Source organism: Pinus tabuliformis, chromosome 1_2 (genome assembly GCF_031772625.1).
Source record: "Pinus tabuliformis cultivar Carrire ecotype Pingquan chromosome 1_2, CPIR1, whole genome shotgun sequence".
Classification (NCBI taxonomy): Eukaryota; Viridiplantae; Streptophyta; class Pinopsida; order Pinales; family Pinaceae; genus Pinus; species Pinus tabuliformis.
Genome location: NC_142298.1, coordinates 593,478,758 through 593,498,992, shown reverse-complemented (window position 1 = coordinate 593,498,992; position 20,235 = coordinate 593,478,758). Strand labels below are relative to the sequence as shown.

Here is a 20,235-nt window from a genome sequence, read left to right as displayed (position 1 = left end):
ATTGTTGAATATTTATTTTTTAATGTCTAATGTATGGAATTAATGATTCTAGGTTATGCTAAATGGTGCCCTAATTTGTTTAAGATTAATTGAATTGCTATCTAGATGAATATTCTATGCATTACTCATACATAACATGTAATGAATTGTCTTAGTAGTGAACTCTTAGAAGCTCCCCCATAAAAATCCTTTTTTCCATTGCATAGGTAAATGCTTGAAATTTCATTGCTAGGGTATCAAATTTCGGCCTCCTTAGAATCATTTTTGGCTAATGTGTTTTGTCCTAGAGTCCATTCTCCTAAGGGACAACGGACTATTCCAATTGGTTGGTGATCATACTCTATTTTTATCCATATTTTCTCTCTCCTAAGTCAACCCTTTCAAGGCCAAGCTAGGAAACTAGGGCTTGGTGCGAATCCCTAGGCAAGTAGAGTTTTGGTAGTTGGAGCGCCTAAACATCAACGGGATAGTAGTTTCCACAAAATCTATCCTTTTGTTGGGCATCCACTTCAATTTCATCCATAAATTTTCTTTCCCTAATTGTTTGCCTAGAAGGGAAACCCTAGTTTTGCCTTGCTTCAACTTTAGCTCTTTCTTGAAGAGCTCCTAGTGAGGTCACCTTACATATTAACCTTAGAATACTTGACATAATTGACCTCTTTCCCATTGGGACTCCTCCCATCAGTGAAAGTCTGTAAAGAGTATGGGGTTTTGGCTATGGTGATAGTGGGCCACTACCCCATTATTGTCTCTTGGTCTAGTTTATGCTTGTAGGGTTTCCCTCTCCAAAGCTTGCTAGATTTTGCGGCAACATTTTTGGCGCCGTTGTTGGGGAGGAAGCGAGTCTACTTTCTCCTAGATTGAAACATGTTAGCTTCGCCCCATTTCGAGAGGTATTTTTTCTAACGACAAGATAAATCCTTATATGGCATCTCGATTGGAAGAATGAAGCCCTTGTTCTTCCTTGAAGTCCAATTTCAATGTTTGTAGTGTGAAGCAAGCATCTCTTAAGGCATTTTAAATTCACCTTGGCGACTCCTCTCATGGTTGATATGAAAGTCTCAAAGCAATGGCCCCACGGGATTGGGAAAAATCATACCCGGCTTTGGACATTGCATGGGTCCGTCGACATCCTAATAAACTCAATTGTAACTATTTAAAAAGTTTACCACAGTTTGATGGTGATCCATCTGCAACAGCTGATCATGCAACTAAGTTCATTAAGTACACTTCAAGCGTCAATGTGGTTCATCAAGACGTTCTCATTTGTTCTTAATTTTATTAATAAGCAAGGGTTTTTGACTCCAGAAGGCACTGGTCTCATATTTGAATTTAATCTAATCCCCAAGATCTTGCTAAGTTTAACCAAGTAGCTAGGCCACTAAACTGTGTCTCCCGGACTTGTTGGATACCAACTTGTCCTTCGCCTTCACAATTCCATAGGGACTACCCCCCATAGCCTGCTGTTGGGAGATAGCTAGAATGGAGAGGTCGGGGATCAGAGTGACAGCTCCTGACCCGAGTCATTGTTGCAGTGCTTGTACAATCTAAGCGACAACACCTAGCACATACCACAAATCAGCGAGACAAAGACACCATGAACTGCACCCCAAAGTCTTTTATTATGATTACCAAAATGTTCCCTGCAGGAGAATGGCTTCACACCAACTTTTACAAAGTTACATCAGAGCAGAGCCCAAGATCTAGATAAAAATAGAAGCAAAATGCCTTCTATTTATAGAGAAATTCCTCCAAGTGGAAAATAACGGCTAGTTGGCTTGATTCCCGTCAAAATAATCTCGACCGTCGATAAATCTTTGATCATCTTTTAATCTCTGCCATCGAAAATATTTATTTTTGAGGAATTTGCGAAACCATTTTTTATTAGCTCAAAATAATTATTTTGGACTAATTTCCTAAAAAAATTGACTTTGACTTAACCACCAAGGTCCAAGGGTCCGGTGGGGGACCTCCAAAAATTAATTTTTTTCAGACCCACGATTTTTTCCACTTGGAGAATTTAATTTCTTTAACATTTTAATTTTTTGACTCAAATTAATTAATTTTTGGGCTTAGGATTTAATTTTATTTTTGTCAGAAAAATTATTTTATTGACATGAGGCGATTTATTATTTTTCTACCCTCAAATATTTTAGACATGGTGTCTAAGTATGAGGGACCATGCACTAAAATATTTTTTACATAAGATTTTTCAAATTCAACCCTCAAAGGGGAAATACCCGTTCGTTATATACCCTCAAAATACATACACAATTCTTCGGCATAATATGATCTAGTAAACCAAGTGATTTGTAATAAAATTAATTTAGTCAAATAACTTAAATTATTCTCAAATCACTTTTACAAATGACTCGACTAAAGCAATAGGACTCACCTAAGATTTCGACGATAAATTCCACTCTAGCTTTGGGGTGAGGTTGGAGGGAAAAACTTTGCCGATCATCCGTGTTTAAAAAAATAGATAATTAGTGAAACGAAAAACCTCCTCGGATGAAATTCATTGCCAAAATAATAAGCTTACCTAGGTTGTTACATACATACACGGTATTACTAGCATCATTTACATTACAAATTTGCAAAATGGGTTTATAATGACTCAAAAAATTGCTGGTCGATGATCCAAATCTTTTGAAAAAAATTGTCACAACTATTTCCTTGGAATTGTGAAAAAGTGGGTGCAACAAGGTCCATTCTTGTATCATGGCACACTTAGGACTTCATTAGGCCTCCTCAAAGGCCCAACGACTCACTTTATTGACCATTCGACCTTCTTGAGAGGCTTATTATTATGTTATTGAGCTATCTTGGTGGGTTTGTCACCAAGGGATGTTATTATTGCACATTATTTTATTATTTGTGGCTCAGTTAGGCCAAATTAGGCAAATTGAGCTCTATAGTGATTGTATAAATAGAAGTGAGATGATTCATTTTGATCTTCATCACTTGGATTGGATTAGTATCTCTTACGAGATTTTCGCACTTTTCACTGGGATGAATTTTGGGAGCTTTTTTTGATGCACTATGATGTTTGGATTTCACTATTGTCTTTGGAGCTTCTCTAATGCGAAGTTGATAAATGGATATACTCTCTCTCTCATGTAAGTCGAAATTTTGATGCTATTCTTGTTATCTTACTGGTTATCTGCATGTATGTTGTTATCTTTATTCTTGTATGGGTTAAATGTAATGAAAAATTCTTTTGGAACCTAAAATAAGTGATTAAATGCATGCGTTGACCTTTGAGGGATTGGGCAAACGTTCCTAGAGGTACCTCTTTGGTTAAAGACCTCAAAACTGTCTCCTTCGCAAATTTGAAGTATAAATCTCTGTTGATCTAGTTGATGCCCTTGGAGAGGCTAGCAAAGATAAATTAGGGCTTTTTAGCTCATGAAATTTCATGATCTATGTGTATCTTGACTCCATTAAGCCCAAACAATAAGGCATTGATCCTCGTATCCCTTTGGTGGTCAAAATAACATTTCTTTTCTTCATTTCTTCCAATTCTAGGCTTAACCCCATAAGATCTCCTAGGGAATCACATGAAATCATTTGTAGCCATCCAAAACCCTTGAAAATTGGTCCACTACTGCGCTATAGTTTGCTCAAGAGGTCCTCCAAATTTCAAGCAATTCTGACAGTGGAATCCCGAGATATAGCAAGCCCTAGCCACAAGACCATTTCTTGCCCTAGGTTGATTTTGGGTTAGTGAACTCATTAGGATCATTGCATCCAAATCTCAAAAGAAAATTTGTCCTTTGATCCTTTTGTCTTCCCTAATTAGGTCAAGCACCTCCTTGGTTGATCAACCCATTACTCTCGACCTAATTTTGGGTCCACTTGGTCCTTTGTGGTCCCGCAACTTTATAACTCTAATTTCACAAAGATCACATAAAGGCCAATTCTCCACAAGGATTCTCCAGTCTAGGAATTATCTTGAAAAATATATTCCCAAACCTTAGCCTTGATATTGAAGTTTCTAAGTTTACTTAGTTAGAAACCCTCCATGCACTTTATCTGATTTATTCCTACCTATTTGTTATTTTCCTTAACAAGTTATTTACAATGTAAATATTGAAAATAAACACTAGTGCATGCTCAACATATTACATATCAACAACTAAAAGAAACAAGAACAAACACACCACATGACACCATTATTTTTGGACTATTGTCACCGGAAAAACCCAATGTGGGAAAATCGGTGCAACTATCTGAGGGTTTTTTTATTAAGCAATATCAGAGTACATTTTGGGTGCCGAAACTGGCCTACCCAACAGAGAATTTTCTTAGCAGTAATACCTCTCAGTTTCTGACAAATCTACTGGCTGAAACCAAGGATAATCCTTCCGGCAGCTACTCAGCACCAATCTGCCCCAAAAACCCTAGCGTCTACCCAATCTGGATTACGTCAGCCTCTCCTAGCCCAGCGCTGGCCCTACGTCAGCTCTATGAGCCTTTGCGTTAGCTATGTTGGCCCTTTGGTGCTCTGTGCAACACTTAGTTGCCTTTGCCTGGCCCTGCGTGAGCACTGGCTGCTTTGCTGCTAACTTGACACTATCTCTGCCTCTCTGTCCTCAATGCCCCTCAGGTGCTCTCCCAATCATTGATTCTATCTCTCTTAGCGAACCCTGCTTTAGAGAATAGAATGACTGATCACTTTGGTGTGTCCTCCAAGTGACTCTTTAGCCTCCTCTTATACTTTTCGTGTTGACATCTCAATGGCCGAGATTAAGTCCCTAAACAACGACTAAGATTAGATCTGGCCCCATCCATGTCTTTTGGACCACTCTAACACAGATTCATATTAATACACATTAATATTTTATTTTCCCTAAGTTTAGACTCAGAGACTCCATTAAAAATATTAATTATTTTAATATCTCCTGATCTGTTTAGAATCTGCCCAAACCCTTTCTGGGTGTTGGAGATCTCATGTGTCCCAGCCTCTCCACCAAATTTTGTGGCTAGAGCACATCCGATGCTACTTCAAATCAACACTCCCTCTTAGCGAGGAATGTGCTCTAGCAATAATCCTCACTGAGTATTACTCTGATCATTCGGCATTAGTACCTGTGCTGATGCTAGGCCTTCCTGCCCAACATCCTCTGCACTGCTACCTCCTGTACTGCGGCCCATGGTTCTGCCATTGCCATTGCTGCAGCTGTACGATAGCTCCCTCTGCATCCCTGCTGCTGCTAGTCCTTTCTCCTAGCACTGCATCCGCACTACACCTCTTCTCATCATGCTGCATCGTGCTGCTCATTGCTGCACCGTAACTCAGTTACTGAGAAGTAAGTAACTGATCTCCCAACTGACCTCCCTGTTGGCCTAGAAACACCCACTGATGCTGAAGCTCCCTCTGCCACTGACAAGTGCTCCCTCTCTGACCTCTGTGCTGCTGCAACAACTCCCTGCATCTCACACTGTTGCACACCTCTTTGTGCCTTCCTGCACTGGTGCAACACTCCTGTGCCTCTCGCACTGCTGCAGCCTGCTAGCTCTGCGCTGTCTTGGGACTCCTGCACTGTAGCTCTCTCTGCTGCTCCATCCGCATCCATCTCTACCCACTCAGCCAGTCCTGCTACTCCTCGACGGGGCTCCCGTAGCAAGGTCTAATCCAAGAGGTTGGGTACCTCGAGGATCCTGCCCCTCATCGCCTGTAGTCCTCCTGACTACAGCTCAATGTCTCCCCACTTCCGCTCAAGTGGTGCGTGTGCACTCATGGCACAATCATCGTCTGTCAAAACTTCCTTCTCTGCCCGTGTTGGCGCTGCCTTAGTCTCGGAAGACTCTCCCTTACTCTTCTTCCTTAGACACTGAGTCGCATAATGACCCAGCTCCCCACAGTGGAAGCACTTGATCTTGGAGAGATCTTTCTTCTTCTGCTTTTCCTGCTTTCCCTCAGATGCTAGGGCCACATCTTCCTCCTCCTGCTTGACTTTGATCCCATTACTGTTGCTGCCTGTCTTCGACTGCCGTCTGATCTCTTCTTGGCAAAGAGCTACCCACATCTCGTCCCAAGGTGGAAGTGCTCCTCTGCCCAGTATACTATGGACAAATACTTCCCAGTCTTCTGAGACAACATTCAGGGCCGTCATCACCATCAGCTCTTGATTCGGTGTCGCTCCTATAGCAGTCAACTCGTCTCGGATCTCATTCAGTCCTCCAAGGAAGGTGTCAATCGATTGTCCCTTCTTCATCTGATATGACCTCATCTAATTCTCGAGCAACATTCTTCTCTGCACAGAAGTATGCTGATACAACTTCTTGAGAGCCTCCCACATCTCAAATGCCGTTTCCTTCTCGGCTATATGTGGTACCACATGATCCTTGACCCCGTCAAGGATAATGCACGCCATCGCCTCCTCTTGGAAATCCTTCTGTCGCTTGTCGAGATGCCCCCTACTCTGATCATCTTGTGCAACTGTACTGCTGATCCGGGTTCCTCGGCTAGAAACCCTCAGTAACAACTCCTCTGGCCCTGCTCTGTCAGGTACTGTTCTAACTATAGTACCTCACCAGCTCCACTCTGCAATATTCATGCAACCTTCTAGACCCCAGCAACTACCTCTCTGTGAACTACATCAGCCCCTCTCTGCCTCATACTGGCTTTGTGTCACCCCAGATGGGTCTGCATCTGCCCTGGGATGCCCTGTGTCAGCCCTTTGGCCCTTTGCGTCAGTAACACTGGGATTTTTGGGGCTCTGCGCAGCTTCCGGCTTCCTCTGCGTGGCCCTGGCTGGCTTTGCGTCACACTCCTTGGCTTCTGTGTTGCTAGAAACAACTTCTGTCACCTCGAGACAACTGTTTTCTGCTGCTATTGCTCTGCTCGGCTGATGTCTTTTAGTCCTCCTGTGATCTGCAATCACACTCTGACACCATGTTGAAGTTTCTAAGTTTACTTAGTTAGAAACCCTCCATGCACTTTATCTGATTTATTCCTACCTACTTGTTATTTTCCTTAACAAGTTATTTACAATGTAAATACTAAAAATAAACACTAGTGCATGTTCAACATATTACAGATCAGCAACTAAAAGAAACAAGAACAAACACACCACATGACACCATTATTTTTGGACTAATGTCCCCGAAAAAACCCAATGTGGGAAAACTGATGCAACTATGTGAGGGTTTTCTTATTAAGTAATATCAGAGTATAATCTAGGTGCTGAAACTAGGCTACCCAATAGAGAATTTCCTTAGCAGTAATACCTCTCAGTTTCTGACAATTCTACTCGCTAAAATCTCAGATAATCCTTCCGGCAGCTACTCAACACCAATTCGCCCCAGAAACCCTAGCGTTTGCCCAATCTGGACTGCGTCAGCCTCTCCTAGCCCAGCGTTGGCCCTGTGTCAGCCTATCTTGGCCTGCATCAACTCCAGGAGGCCCTGCGTTAGCTCTAGAAGGCCTTGCGTCAGCTCTTTGAGCCTCTGCATCAGTTATGCTGGCGGCTGGCCCCTCTGGTGCTCTGCGTAGCACTTAGCTGCCTCTGTGTGAGCACTGGCTGCTCCTGCGTCTCTCTCTCTTTCTGCTCTGCTGCTAACCCGACACACTCTCTGCCTCTCTGTTTCTCTGTACTCAATACCCCTCAGCTGCTCTCCCGATCACTGATTCTATCTTTCTTAGCAAAGCCCGCTCTAGAGAATAGAATAACTGATCACTCTAGTGTGTCCTCCAAGTGACCCTCAAGCCTCTTATACTTTTCTTGTTGACATCTCAACGGCCGAGATTAAGCTAAGATTAGATCTGGCTTGATCCATGTCTTTTGGACCACTCTAACACAGATTCATATTAATACACATTAATATTTTATTTTCCCTAAGTTTAGACTTAGGGACTCCATTAAAAATATTAATTATTTTAATATCTTCTGATCTGTTTAGAATCTGCCCAAACCCTTTCTGGGTATTAGAGATCTCATGTGCCCCAACCTCTCCACCAAATTTCGTGGCTAGAGCACATCCGATGCTACCCCAAATCAACACTTCAGAATCCCTCTAGCCCTTTCTAGAGATTCCACCACCTTGCTTTTGAAGCAGGCAAGCTATCTAATTGAGCCTCTCCTGTGAATAGGCCTTGGGAATCACCTATTATCCTTTCGTAGATTCATCCTTCCTTGTGATTCCTCTTATACCGGTCTCCCCCTGTCGGTGAAAGTCCGTAAAGAGCCAGGAGCCTTAGTTGAGGTGACAGTGGGCTATCGCTCCATTGTTGCCCATGACCTAGTAGTTTCTCTATAGGATCCCCTCCTAGGAACCTTGCTAGTTTGAGCGGTAACACTCCCAATTGGTTAGGCACTAGTCTAGTCCAAAGGTGATCACAAAAAGAAAATTCTTTTCATGTTGTTCCTTCTTTTCTAATCTCTAACCTAGAAGGCAATCTATAGCATCACACGAATTCTATTGTAGCAATAAAAAATCAATGAAAATTGATCTAGAGCTGCGCTGGTGTGTCCTCTAGAGGTCGTCCAAATTTGAGGCTATTCTGACGGTGGAACCTTGAGATATCCCGAGCCTTAGCTCAGAAACCATTTCCCTAGTTTGCCTTTGGTTAGTGGCTTCATTAAGGATCATTGCATTAAACATTAATGTCAAACCCCATCTCTTTGATCATTTTATTCTCCCTTACTTGGTCAGGGTCCATTGTTTGAAGCTTCATTTTGACACATTGACCTCATTTGGGCCCATTAGGGTTTCTTTGTGGTCCTGTAACTTTGTGACTCAAATTCCTCAATGATTACATAAAATCCATTTCTCCTTTGGGATTCTTAGGTCTAGGATACCTCTTGTTAAGGGATATTCTCCAAACCTAGGTCTAGGTATTCCCCAACCCTTCTTAGAGAGCCAATCACCTTGCTTTCAAAGCAAGTAAACCAATTATATGAGCCTCTCTTGTGAATAGGCTTTAGGAATCACACCACATCCTATCATTGATCTATCTATCGTCGTGATTCCTTTGATATTGGAACTCCTCCCATCGGTGAAAATTCTTAAAGAGTAGGGATCTTTAGCTGAGGTGACAATGGGCTATTGCTACATTGTTGCCACTTGACCTAGTAGTTACTATATAAGATCCCCTCCTAGGGCCCCTACTAGTTTGAACGACAACACTCCCATCTGTAGCGTGCTTTATCTTGTAAATCCATTTTGAAGTGACTATAGATTTGTCACTTGGCCTAGGGACAATCTCTAAAACATCATTCTTCATTATGGACTGGTATTCTTCCTATATTAGCATTCCTCCACTCTTGATGCTTAGCTGCATCTTCACAAGATTCTTCATTATGGACTGGTATTCTTCCTATATTAGCATTCCTCCACTCTTGATGCTTAGCTGCATCTTCACAGGAGGAAGGTTCTGCTTCTGTTTCAATAAGATTTGTCAAATATGCAACATACCCATAATACCTCTTCGGTCTTTTAGTTTCCCTGAAGGTCCTCGATGCTGTTTGTCCTTCTGCTTCTTGTCGAGTAGTTCTCAACCAAGTAGGCCTCTTTCGATTTTTTGGAACAATCATTTTTTGTAGGCTCACTAGGACCTTCAACATCTTGTTGAGTAGATGTTTGACCTTGACCATCATTGTCCCTTGAGATATCCTCAAAGATAGGTATCTCTTCTTCATCAGAGTCAACTGAAACATCCTTTGATTTCTTATAAGCTATATTTTCATCAAAGATGACATCCCTGCTCACTTCAATTCGACAATCCTCCTTAATATAGATTCTATACGCCTTTGATGAAGCACTATACCCAACAAAGATGCCCTTTAGACTGGTAGGATCCAACTTCTTTCTCTTGTCCTTGGGTATATAAATATACATAGGACACCTAAATATTCGAAGATGATCCACACTTGGCTTCTTTCCTGTAAATACTTCTTCTAGAGTCATGTTATTGAGAATATTGTGAGGACTTCGGTTTTGCAAGTAAACAACTGTCATACATGCCTCTCCCCATAGGAATTGAGGGAGATCTTGATCATGTAGCATGGCCCTGACACATTCTTCAATAGTTCTATTCTTCGTTTCAGACACGCCATTTTGTTCAGGATTATAAGGAACGATAAGCTCCCTCTTGATCCTTGCTTCCTTACAGAAAGATATTAGTTCTTTGGAGGTGTATTCTTGTTAAAGATTTCAACTAGGGACTAATTCCCCCACTTGGAAACCCCTCCTTTGATGACTCATGACACATTTGGATCACCCTTGATGGTATCTCCCTTCTTAAAAATCAAAATTTTTGCACACCTACAATTGGCATTTTTTCAAGTCGGCCTCATCTTCAAGTCGGCATATTGGTGAAAAGACATGTCCCTTGACCCACATTGACCACTATAAATACACCATATGGTCACCTCATTTAGGCATCTCATCATCACACAACATATCTCTCTTCTAATTGGTTCATACACATCTGAGGCAACGCCTTCTCCATACGTGTGAAGGGTTTCTCTGGCCTGCTTTATCTTCTGCGTTGACTTCCTATTTCGGCCAACTTTGACTAGTGTTGATCAATGACTTTTTGGGACTGTTTGATTGTGATTTGACTTGGAGAGATTTTGTTTGGGCAGGTTGCATTCATTGTCACACAGATCGAGATTACTTGAGCATGTTGGCCAACGTTGACCGCAGGCAGGATTGTTGACTTTGGCCACAAAACGTTGACTAAGTTTGACTAGTTTTTCTTCATCGTTTTGCGTTGTCTTTGACGAACTCTTGAGGTTGAGTTTCTTGCTGCTTTGATCAAGTGTTTTGGAGGTAGTTTGATAGGACTTTGACCAAGGTTGACTTGATTAGTTAGGGCACACTGACTGCTGTTGACAAATTCAAAATTGCAGACTTTGACAGGATTAAATTGGGCTTCTTGTTTAGGCATTGGATATTGGTTGGTCATCTTTCTTTGAATAGTCCAAGTCTTGACTTTGACCTCATCATCATTGTACTAAATTGGATCTTCTCTCTCTGCTGAACATTTGATATTTATTAATAAGAAGGATTGGTTGGGTTATACCCCTTGTGGGGTTTTGCCCTGGCATTAACCTAAATCTTTGTGTTCATTGCCTTCACTTGTCTTCTTCTGCATTGTTGATGTTCTATCTACAATTACTGTCAATAAGTTAATGCTAAGTGATTGCTACTAAAGTTTAATGTAATTGCTATTGGAATCTGAAGTGGAATTGTTACTGGGCTAATAAGACATTGAAGTAATTGTTGCAAGCATAGAACATACCATAAATATTAACAATTCTCCACCATTGTTTGACCTCAAAGTCTTGATCTTTCTCTCGGTTAGGTTCTCCACTTCATTCTTGAACTCCTGAAACTTTTTGAATACCTCATCCTTGTTTTTGAGAAGGTAGGGCCAAGCCTTCCTTGAGAAATGATCAATGAAGGTTACATAATATTGATGCCCACCAAGAGACTTAATTGTCATAGGTCCACATACATCTGAGTGTATGATATCTAAAAATTCCTTAGATTTGATATCACTTCTTGCAAATAGCTTCTTCACGTTCTTGCCTATAGCACATCCCTTACAGGTCCCTTCATGTTCTTCCTTTAATTTGGGGATGTCATTGACCATTTGACTTAGAGATGGCAAAATCTTATAATGAAGGTGTCCATACCTTTTATTCCATAGTTTGGAAGGACTCACATCCTAGTGGAGTAGGGCATGAGATAGAAGTGTAAAAAGTCTATATAATGCCCCTTCACGGATCCCAATCACCTTAGCATCATCAATACTAGAGCCATTACCCCAAACCAAAACCTTTCCATCAACAAAAATAACTTTATCACCCTTATCCTCTAGACAAGAAATAGAAAGTTTTTCTTCAAACCTGGAACATATAAAATATTGTTGAGGTGAATGCTTTTACTAGACTCGAGCTCCAACAAAGTAGATCCAATGCTTTTCATTGGATAACTCTTCTTATCTCCAAGTTCGATTGAGTGAGAGGAGTTTCCTTTTGATAGTGTTTGAAGTTCACTGCGTTCTCCCATCATATGTCTGGAGGCACCACTGTCAATAACCCATACATTCTCATCCTTGAAAGTCCCTGATAAAGTGGATAATAAACTTCTATCTATTACTTCCTTTGCAATCTTGGAGATGATCTTCAATATGCAATCCTTAATAGATGTAGCGAGATTCTCAAGAAACTTGAAGCCCTTCCTTATAACCCTTACCATAGAGCCAACTAAGATGTGATCTTCAGTCTCCTCCTTGCACCTTAGCTCCAATACCATGTTGGAAAATCATGAGACTTAGATGTTATAGAGATTTTCCTTTACTTGATTATTGCTTGTGATGTGTGTTGGCCTTTTAATACTTTATTAGATCTTGTTCATCAAACAATTATCAAAACAATGAAGATCACAAGAAGACAAAGTACATAAGATATAGGATTCAAGGCAGGGAAAAACCCCTCCAAGGGGAAAACCCAAAAAAATGCTTCTCTTCTTATATAGAATATGCTTACAAAGAGACTTCCAAGACCCAAAGACCAAGGCCAACAACCTTACGAAGCACCATGTCACCCCCCAACAAGATCTTCTCTAAGGCAACTTCCAAACTTCGGCCTATTGCAACTTTGTCCCAGAAATTGGGCCTTGCAACTGCCCCTCAGAATTTCGGTCCTGCAATTTCGGCCTCTTGCAAGTGCAGCTCCATAGAAACCCTAACTTCACATGTGTGGACAAAGAAAGAGATTCGGCCCAAGAAACCTCGATTATTCCTTCCTTTTCTTGTATTTCTATCTCTTCTTCTCCTTCACTATTGCAGATCGAACTTGACTTGGATGAGTGTCTCAAATGAGGTCGAGCTCCTTGTATTTATAGCCTCCTTGAGGGGTCGAATAGCCCTCCCTTAGGTTGACTTGATCTGCTCTTGGGCCGACTTGGTCTTGGGATACAAAATGGCTTTTTCTTGATAAAATAAATATCTTTCTTTATTACAATGAGTCCAAATGGGACTATGACACATGACCAATATTATTCTTTATCCTAGAAATACCTAGAAAACCTAAAAGCACGAAGAACATGCTTTTGACTCAAACTTGAGTATGAAACCCATACTCCAAAATAAAAATATAATTTCTTTTTCTTTCTTTATAAAGAATATACAATGTCATGATTACAATTAGGTCATTATGAAGACTGAACCTAGTTATAATTTTCAACAATTATGAAGACCGAACCTAGTTATAATTTTCAACAATTATCACTAATCAAGATTGGGATATGCAAGGGTTCCTTCTTTTATGTAATAGAGCATCATGCGCTGAGGAATCGGGTGATCGCCATATGAGGAAGATAGAGCTCATGCTAGGTTTTTTCCCATGCGCTAATCTTTATGCCCCTAGCCATCTTTTGCATTTGATTTTATTTCTTTGTTTTATTGTGGCCATGATATGCTTTTTCTTTTCTTTTAGCTATATCAACCTTCCCAGGGCAAAATTTTTGAGCCCTACTTGAGGTATGCAAACATATGAGTGCCAAATCCCCAAGAACCAATGACAAGTTGCACCCAAAGAATGGAGGTGAGATATATGAATTGTAATGTGGCATGGAAAGTGGTAAGTATGGTATAGGGGAAGATGGAAGATGCTATCTCAATCATGGCTTTCCAAGTATTGCCCCTCCTATAATCCAAAGGGCCTTAAGGGAGGTCCCACTTGACTAGGGTCAAAGGTTAACCCCCCTGGTAAGGTGAGAGAAAACAAATGTAGTTAAGGTATGTTAATCTTCTAGATCACCCCGTTATCATATTAAATAGCCAAAACAAACTAGTATAAGCACCCGATTGCAAAATGATCAAAGTACCTGATGAATAGCAACTCACCTTCATCTAAGTGTCAACGCTGGATGGTGAGAAGGATATGGTTTGTGAAAATTCCAAATTGGAATCCTATTGCAACAACTGGTATTATTTCTCCTAATTGTTAATTAATTTAACAATTTTGCTGCTACACAATTATCGACATAAACACACTGCAACCTTCACAAATAAAATATTGCAGAAAAATAATGCGTTGGAAACTGAGAAATGCTAGTGCACACACATAAAGTTAACACAATTATTTTTGGACTAAAGTCCTGGGAAAAATCCAATTCGGGAAAACCTGTGCAGCAGATGAGGGTTTTATTTTATTATGCAGCAGGGAAAATCTGAGTACAATCTGGATGCACAAACTGGCAATCTACTATAGGAGAAACTGACCACAAAAATCAGTGAGAATTTTTTTTTTCTCACCCGGCATTGATCCAACTCCAAAATTGGCTCTGAATGGGCTCCACGAAACCCTTGCGTCAGGCTCTGCGCCAAGCCTATGCAAACACTCGTTCGCTCTTCCTGGAACTGCAACTGATCAAGCTGTTTGCCCAATCCAACCTCTGAGAATGACTCGCTGGTCCCTTTCGGAAATATTCCCGGCCTCCAACAATTGAATCAACCCTCTATCTAGCTAAATCGAATTGTTGCCTCTGAAGCTTCTGCGTTGCCTTTGCGCAACCTCACTAAGGAAACTTGGCCCTCCTGTGGCTGACTCTTCGGATCTAGAAATTCTCCTCCGGACTCACTATTCCTGCCCCTCACTCACTTCTTCGATCTCTGGCTTTCCGGCAGTTGACTGCTGCGACTTTGGAAATTGATCTACCAAGGAAATCGAACTTCTGGCGTTCTCAAGTGTTCTTGGATGATCTCTGCCTTAGTCACCAAATTCGGCGAATTTCAACGAACAAGTTCGAAATTCGACGAATTTTAATCGAAAACGAATTTATTCGTTAGAGTTCGCCGAATTTTATGGCGAACTCGAATTTCATCACGAATTCGAATTTTTTGCCGAACAAATTCGTTTAGGGTTCGATGAAATTCGTTTCGGGTTCCAAAAAGTTTGTTTAAGTTCGTTTTTTTCGCGTGTTTTAGCAAATTACCTGCAGTCTGCAAGTTTCATTGTTCGTCGGGTTAAAACTTAAACGAGGATTAAGACCACTCCTGCTTCCTGGTCCCCCAAGAGCTCCTTGAGGATTCATTTTCAGATTTTATGGCCAACTCTAACACTAATAATTTCTTTCTTGACAGTATGCAAATCTATGTTTCTTCAGTTGCATGTACACAATTGTAAATGGATTGCCTTATATAGTACTCTGCAGGTGGCACATAGTTAAAAACTTGTAGCTATACAACTAATTGCAGCCTTGCAGGTTTCACAAACACTCTGCCCGTAGCACATAGTTAAAATCTTGTAACACGATAACTAATTGCAGTCGTGTACGATAAGTAATAAAAGGTGAAATAAATTAGGGTTTCTGTGCAAATTAAGACCTACCAGTCAACAGGCTTCTCCTTCTCTAACCATGCTCTTTTTTTATATTTGGTCGTGTTTTCAAACATGTAGAGTCTTGTCGTATTGCTTTGAGAATCAGAATGATTTTAAGCATAGTCGGTCTGAATCCGAATGATTTCAACACAGTTGCATCTATGTTTCTATTTTGATGTAAAAATAAAAATATTTCATTGTAGTTACGTAATTGTCTATTCTCCTTAAATCTGTTGGCCGTTATCCAAGTAAACGCTTGCGTGCAATTTTTCATATTTTAGTTGATGATGAGTCTGCAGATTCATCCTTACCCTACCACGCTGTTTTGATTCTTTATATAGCTGTTGCTAGCTAGGCTTCTAACATAAAATCCTAAATAACTTTGTGCTTCCGCATAACAATTCTGATGTCCTCGTGTCTAAGGTTAATATGACATAAGAGGTTAGGAAAGAAACTCTCATTAAATAATGAAAACTGTCAGATCAGATGAAGACGAAGTTGGTAGAGTGACGACATCCATAGATATTCGTTTTAGTTTGAACACGTTTTTGACATTTTTCATTTAAATCTATTAATACATTTTTTCATAAATAAATGTTTAAATTTATCATTTAAGTTTTTTTCATAAATAAATGTTTAAATTTATCATTTAAGTTATAAGTGTGGTGTATATATTTTAAAACTATGAAGGATTAAAAATTTAATAGTTTGAAATATTTTTTTCAATACACAATCTAATAGATAATAGGAATAGATTTTCAAGTTTTCACTGTTGAAAGAGTAATAAATTGCGTTTCATTTTTTGAAAATTTAGCCTCTGTTCTCTTGTTAAGCCAAAAAATTATTTGAATTTGACTTTAAATTGATTTTATATGTATATATATATACATTTTTTTTCGAATTTCTATATGTCGAATTTTATGTCGAACTTTATCGACAAAATTTTAGTTGCCGAACTTTATTCGAATTTCATGGTCGCCGAACTCGAACTCGAACACGAACCTGGTGACTTAGATCTCTGCATCACCACATCGATCTCCTCTTATAATCCTCTATTGGAGCATCAACGACAAAGATTAAAACTTAATCAATGGTTAGGATCATCTCTGGATCAATCCGTGTGAGTTTCTAGATGATTCTCGCCTTGACTTAATTAATACTGATTAATTAACCATATTTCCTAAGTTTAGACTTCGCAAATATTTACAAACTGGTTAATAATATAATTAAGTCATTTCTAGGCGGAATTTCTAGAAACGATTTTTGGGTTTTGGAGATCTCATGTATTCTAGCCTCTCCACCAAACTTCGTGGCTAGAACACATATGATGCTACAAAAAATAACATGGTTGATGCAAATGGCGGAGGCACATGGCATATCATCGTCTAATGGTGGTTGACAGGGGCTGTTTGCTGATTGACTGGCTGTCAAATGTAGGAGAAAAAATTCCTCCTATGGGGTTACCCAATTTGGTGGGTAGCAATTCCATTGCAATTTTTTAATTGCACTCCAAGGGGTCGACTTCACTAAATTTCCCAATTTGGTACACGTTTTCCTTTGCTAATGGCTTGGTACGGTAAAAAGTGAAGAATGGTAAACCATAGTAGCTCAATGTTCCACTAGATGCCCTTGAAGAAATTTGACTTGGTCCATGAGTTAGTTTGACTTAAGAGAGAGGAAGTCAACTTGGTCATTTGGAGGTTGAATTCATCTTCTAACAATTACTTTCTTGGTCCAACACTTAACTTCCTGGTCCATTACCCTTCTAACGACTAGTTGACTCATCCAACGAGTAGTTGACCTCTTCAATGGCTAGTTCAACTTGACTTTTTCCCTTTAGTAATTTGACTTGGCCACCTGGAATCTGGATCTACAATGCCCTTGAAACTTTGACTTTTTCTAGAACCTAGGTATGGCTAAACCAGCCTAGATCTTAACTGGGTCTCTCTTAGAATCTTCATATCCTGCATGGCATTGCCACATCATCACCTACGTTGCCGTGTCATCAGCTCCCTGTTCTTTTTCTTTAACACTTTGATGGATCTTTGAAATCTGATACCTGCGTTTTGTTCCTCTCACTCTGCTGATCATTTTTGATGTAATTCATGTATGAATCTGCCCAACACTGCCTTTGTTCTGCCACCCGGAACTGTGTTTGACCTGTTGACCAAGTTTGACCAAGCTGTAATTAGCCACCGACACTTCTAATTGGAAAATAGAACATGGCATGGACCCTCATCAATTTGAACAATCTGAGACCAAGTTGACTTTTTGACCACTGGGGACACTTTGCATTGGGAATCATGTATTGCCTAGGAAATTTGAAAGTTCTAAAAACTATGCATGAGAGCTGTATGGGGGATACTGCACCAAAGTGAAGGCCATCTACAGACTCTATAGACCATAACCATGCGGTCAAGACATAGGTGCACCTTGACGTGGGCTGGATTGGCCCATACAGCGGTAATCACCTCTACAAAAGCAAGCTCCCATAAGACTATGAGTCCTCAAGTAGGATCACCTAAGGCTTTCTGATCCTATACAAGATGAGAGACACCCGAAGTGAACTACAAGGGAGCAGCTATGGTCCAACCAAGATAACAAGATATTGATTGATGAATGAGACACATGGATGGGATACCTAATACAAAATCTCATATGGTTGTTACAATGCTTTGACTTGTGACCCTGGGCTTACAGTGGTGATGAAAAATGCTCCAAAAGTTTTTTTGTACCCCTGCTAATGTGCGGGGTAACAGTTCACATTCTGGATCAGTAAATGCAATTTAGATTGCTGGGTTGTTTGGCCTTAATGTCTAGTTATAATTGAATCTTTTAGCTTGTGAAGTATGTTTTGCAACCAGTTGCCTGAGCCTTCATCATCTGTTTGTAGTCCATGCTTGAAAATAGGTGTTATAGTCTGCTGGTGTAACTATACGTTAATGGTAGATATGAGATTCTCAACATAAAGGTGAATTAATGTGTTTTTGTGTGGAATTTATTCAATCCCTCTTCATTGTTTTTTATTTCCTATTTTATGTTCATAAAAATATTTGAATTGACATCCATGACTGAGTTTAATCAGGCTCATGTGACTTGAACAGGATGAAAAAGAAATACGAAAGATTGCATTGAAACAATATCCTGTACTGAAAGCGGCGTCTGAGTTGCAATATGGCTACAAACTCATAGTATGTTGATAATTTCTATTTTAATTTAATCAAATTTCAGATACAAAATAATATGGTAGGTATACAGTTGGCTATAAGCTATTCCATTAACATTTTCTAATTTTTTTTATTTGCAACATCCAGGACCCAAAGAATCCAAACTCTGCACTTTATTCTTCAGATATAATCAAGGTGAGATTCTATGTTGTTTCCCTTGAATCTTTGTTATTATTTTACAATGTACTTTTGACATTGTTGGTTGACAATTAGGTTCTCCTATTTAGACATTTGAATCTAGTTTACCAGCTTCCACAAGAAGCAACCCAAATGAGTCCCCCTTAGTTTTCTGCTATCTTATGAGCTATTGCATCATATCTTCTAGACATCCTTCAGTCAAGTTCAGGATATTTCACTGACTGTCGAGCAGGTGAAACCACAATAAACATAAGCACATAGAGCATAAATTCTCACCAAAAATATCCACAATAAACTGAAACATGTATATACCCTTTTAGTAACCAGCCACATGATTATATAATCTGTGCCAATATGGTAGACTCTGAAAACTTGATGCTGCATCAGTTGCTATAAGGTGTACAAAAGTAAAATTCATTCTAACCATTTCCTGCATGAGTTTTGAGGATTAACTGCTCTCATACCTTCCCTTAAAAAAATGATTATAAAGTTCCGTTGCCTTCAAAACTTGTTTGCAGATTAAGAATAGTGGATACGATGTTGAACACCTTTGAGTCTTAGAATACAGCATGAAACAATGACAGATAAGAGAGTAGAATATGATAACTTTTCACTTAATTAGCAAGCTGACATTGCAGAGCCAATATAGGAAGATCCAAGTGATCTTGCAATCGGGGCCAATATAGGAAGACTACTACAACCAGGTGCTACAAAAGCAGCTATACTATCTGTTCCCCATCATATTGTGTGAGGGTTACACTCATGATTTTCAGAACAATGGATGTGTTGCAGTATGGTGCCTATGGAGTATGGATCTACAAATACTGGATATGATGTTGAACACCTTCTTTGAGTCTTAGAATACAGCATGAAACAATGGACACAATGCACATATGAGAGTAGAATATGAGAACTGTTTACGTAATTAGCAAGCTGACATTGCAGAGCCAATATGGAACATCCAAGTGATCTTGCAATCCAGGCCAATATAGGAAGACTCCTACAGCCTGGTGCTACAAAAGTAGCTATACTATCTGTTCCACCTCATATTGTGTGAGGGTTACATTCATGATTTTCATCACAGTGGATGTGTTTCAGTATGGTGCCTGTAGAGTATGGATGGATTGGGTACATGCACCTTCATATTATTTGAATGGTTTTAATGTTTTTGATTAGAAGAAACTCACTCTTCCATGATGGATTGTCATAGTTCATTGCATGCCTTTGCATATATTTGGTGATGATGCTTCCTTGCTACTTCATAAGATTATGGTGTTGGCTTTGGTATATGAGTTATACTTTTTGCTCATTTAAGATGCTTCTAACCCTTCAAAGTGTTGGATAATGGTGGTGTGTGATGTGTCATGGCATATTTTTAGTGTATCATTGTTGATGTATTCAAGGGCATTGTCATGAATATGTGTATTCTTCTTGGCATTTCCCTTATGGCATGTTCAACCACTAGCAACGGTCAATGTGCAGTATCTAGAGGAGAGTATGTTGCTAAGTACACTTGTTTGATTTCC

The 20,235-nt window shown here is 39.8% G+C and overlaps 1 protein-coding gene across 1 annotated transcript in view; it reads left to right on the top strand.

Annotated features, from left to right (window-relative positions):
* LOC149207044 (protein HHL1, chloroplastic-like) overlaps positions 1-20,235 on the top strand; it is a 119,925-nt gene that overhangs the window by 22,267 nt on the left and 77,423 nt on the right. The window contains exons 3-4 of the mRNA XM_089395655.1: positions 18,449-18,535; positions 18,659-18,706. Coding sequence (XP_089251781.1) covers positions 18,449-18,535; positions 18,659-18,706 — 135 coding nt within the window. The remainder of the gene's footprint in view (positions 1-18,448; positions 18,536-18,658; positions 18,707-20,235) is intronic.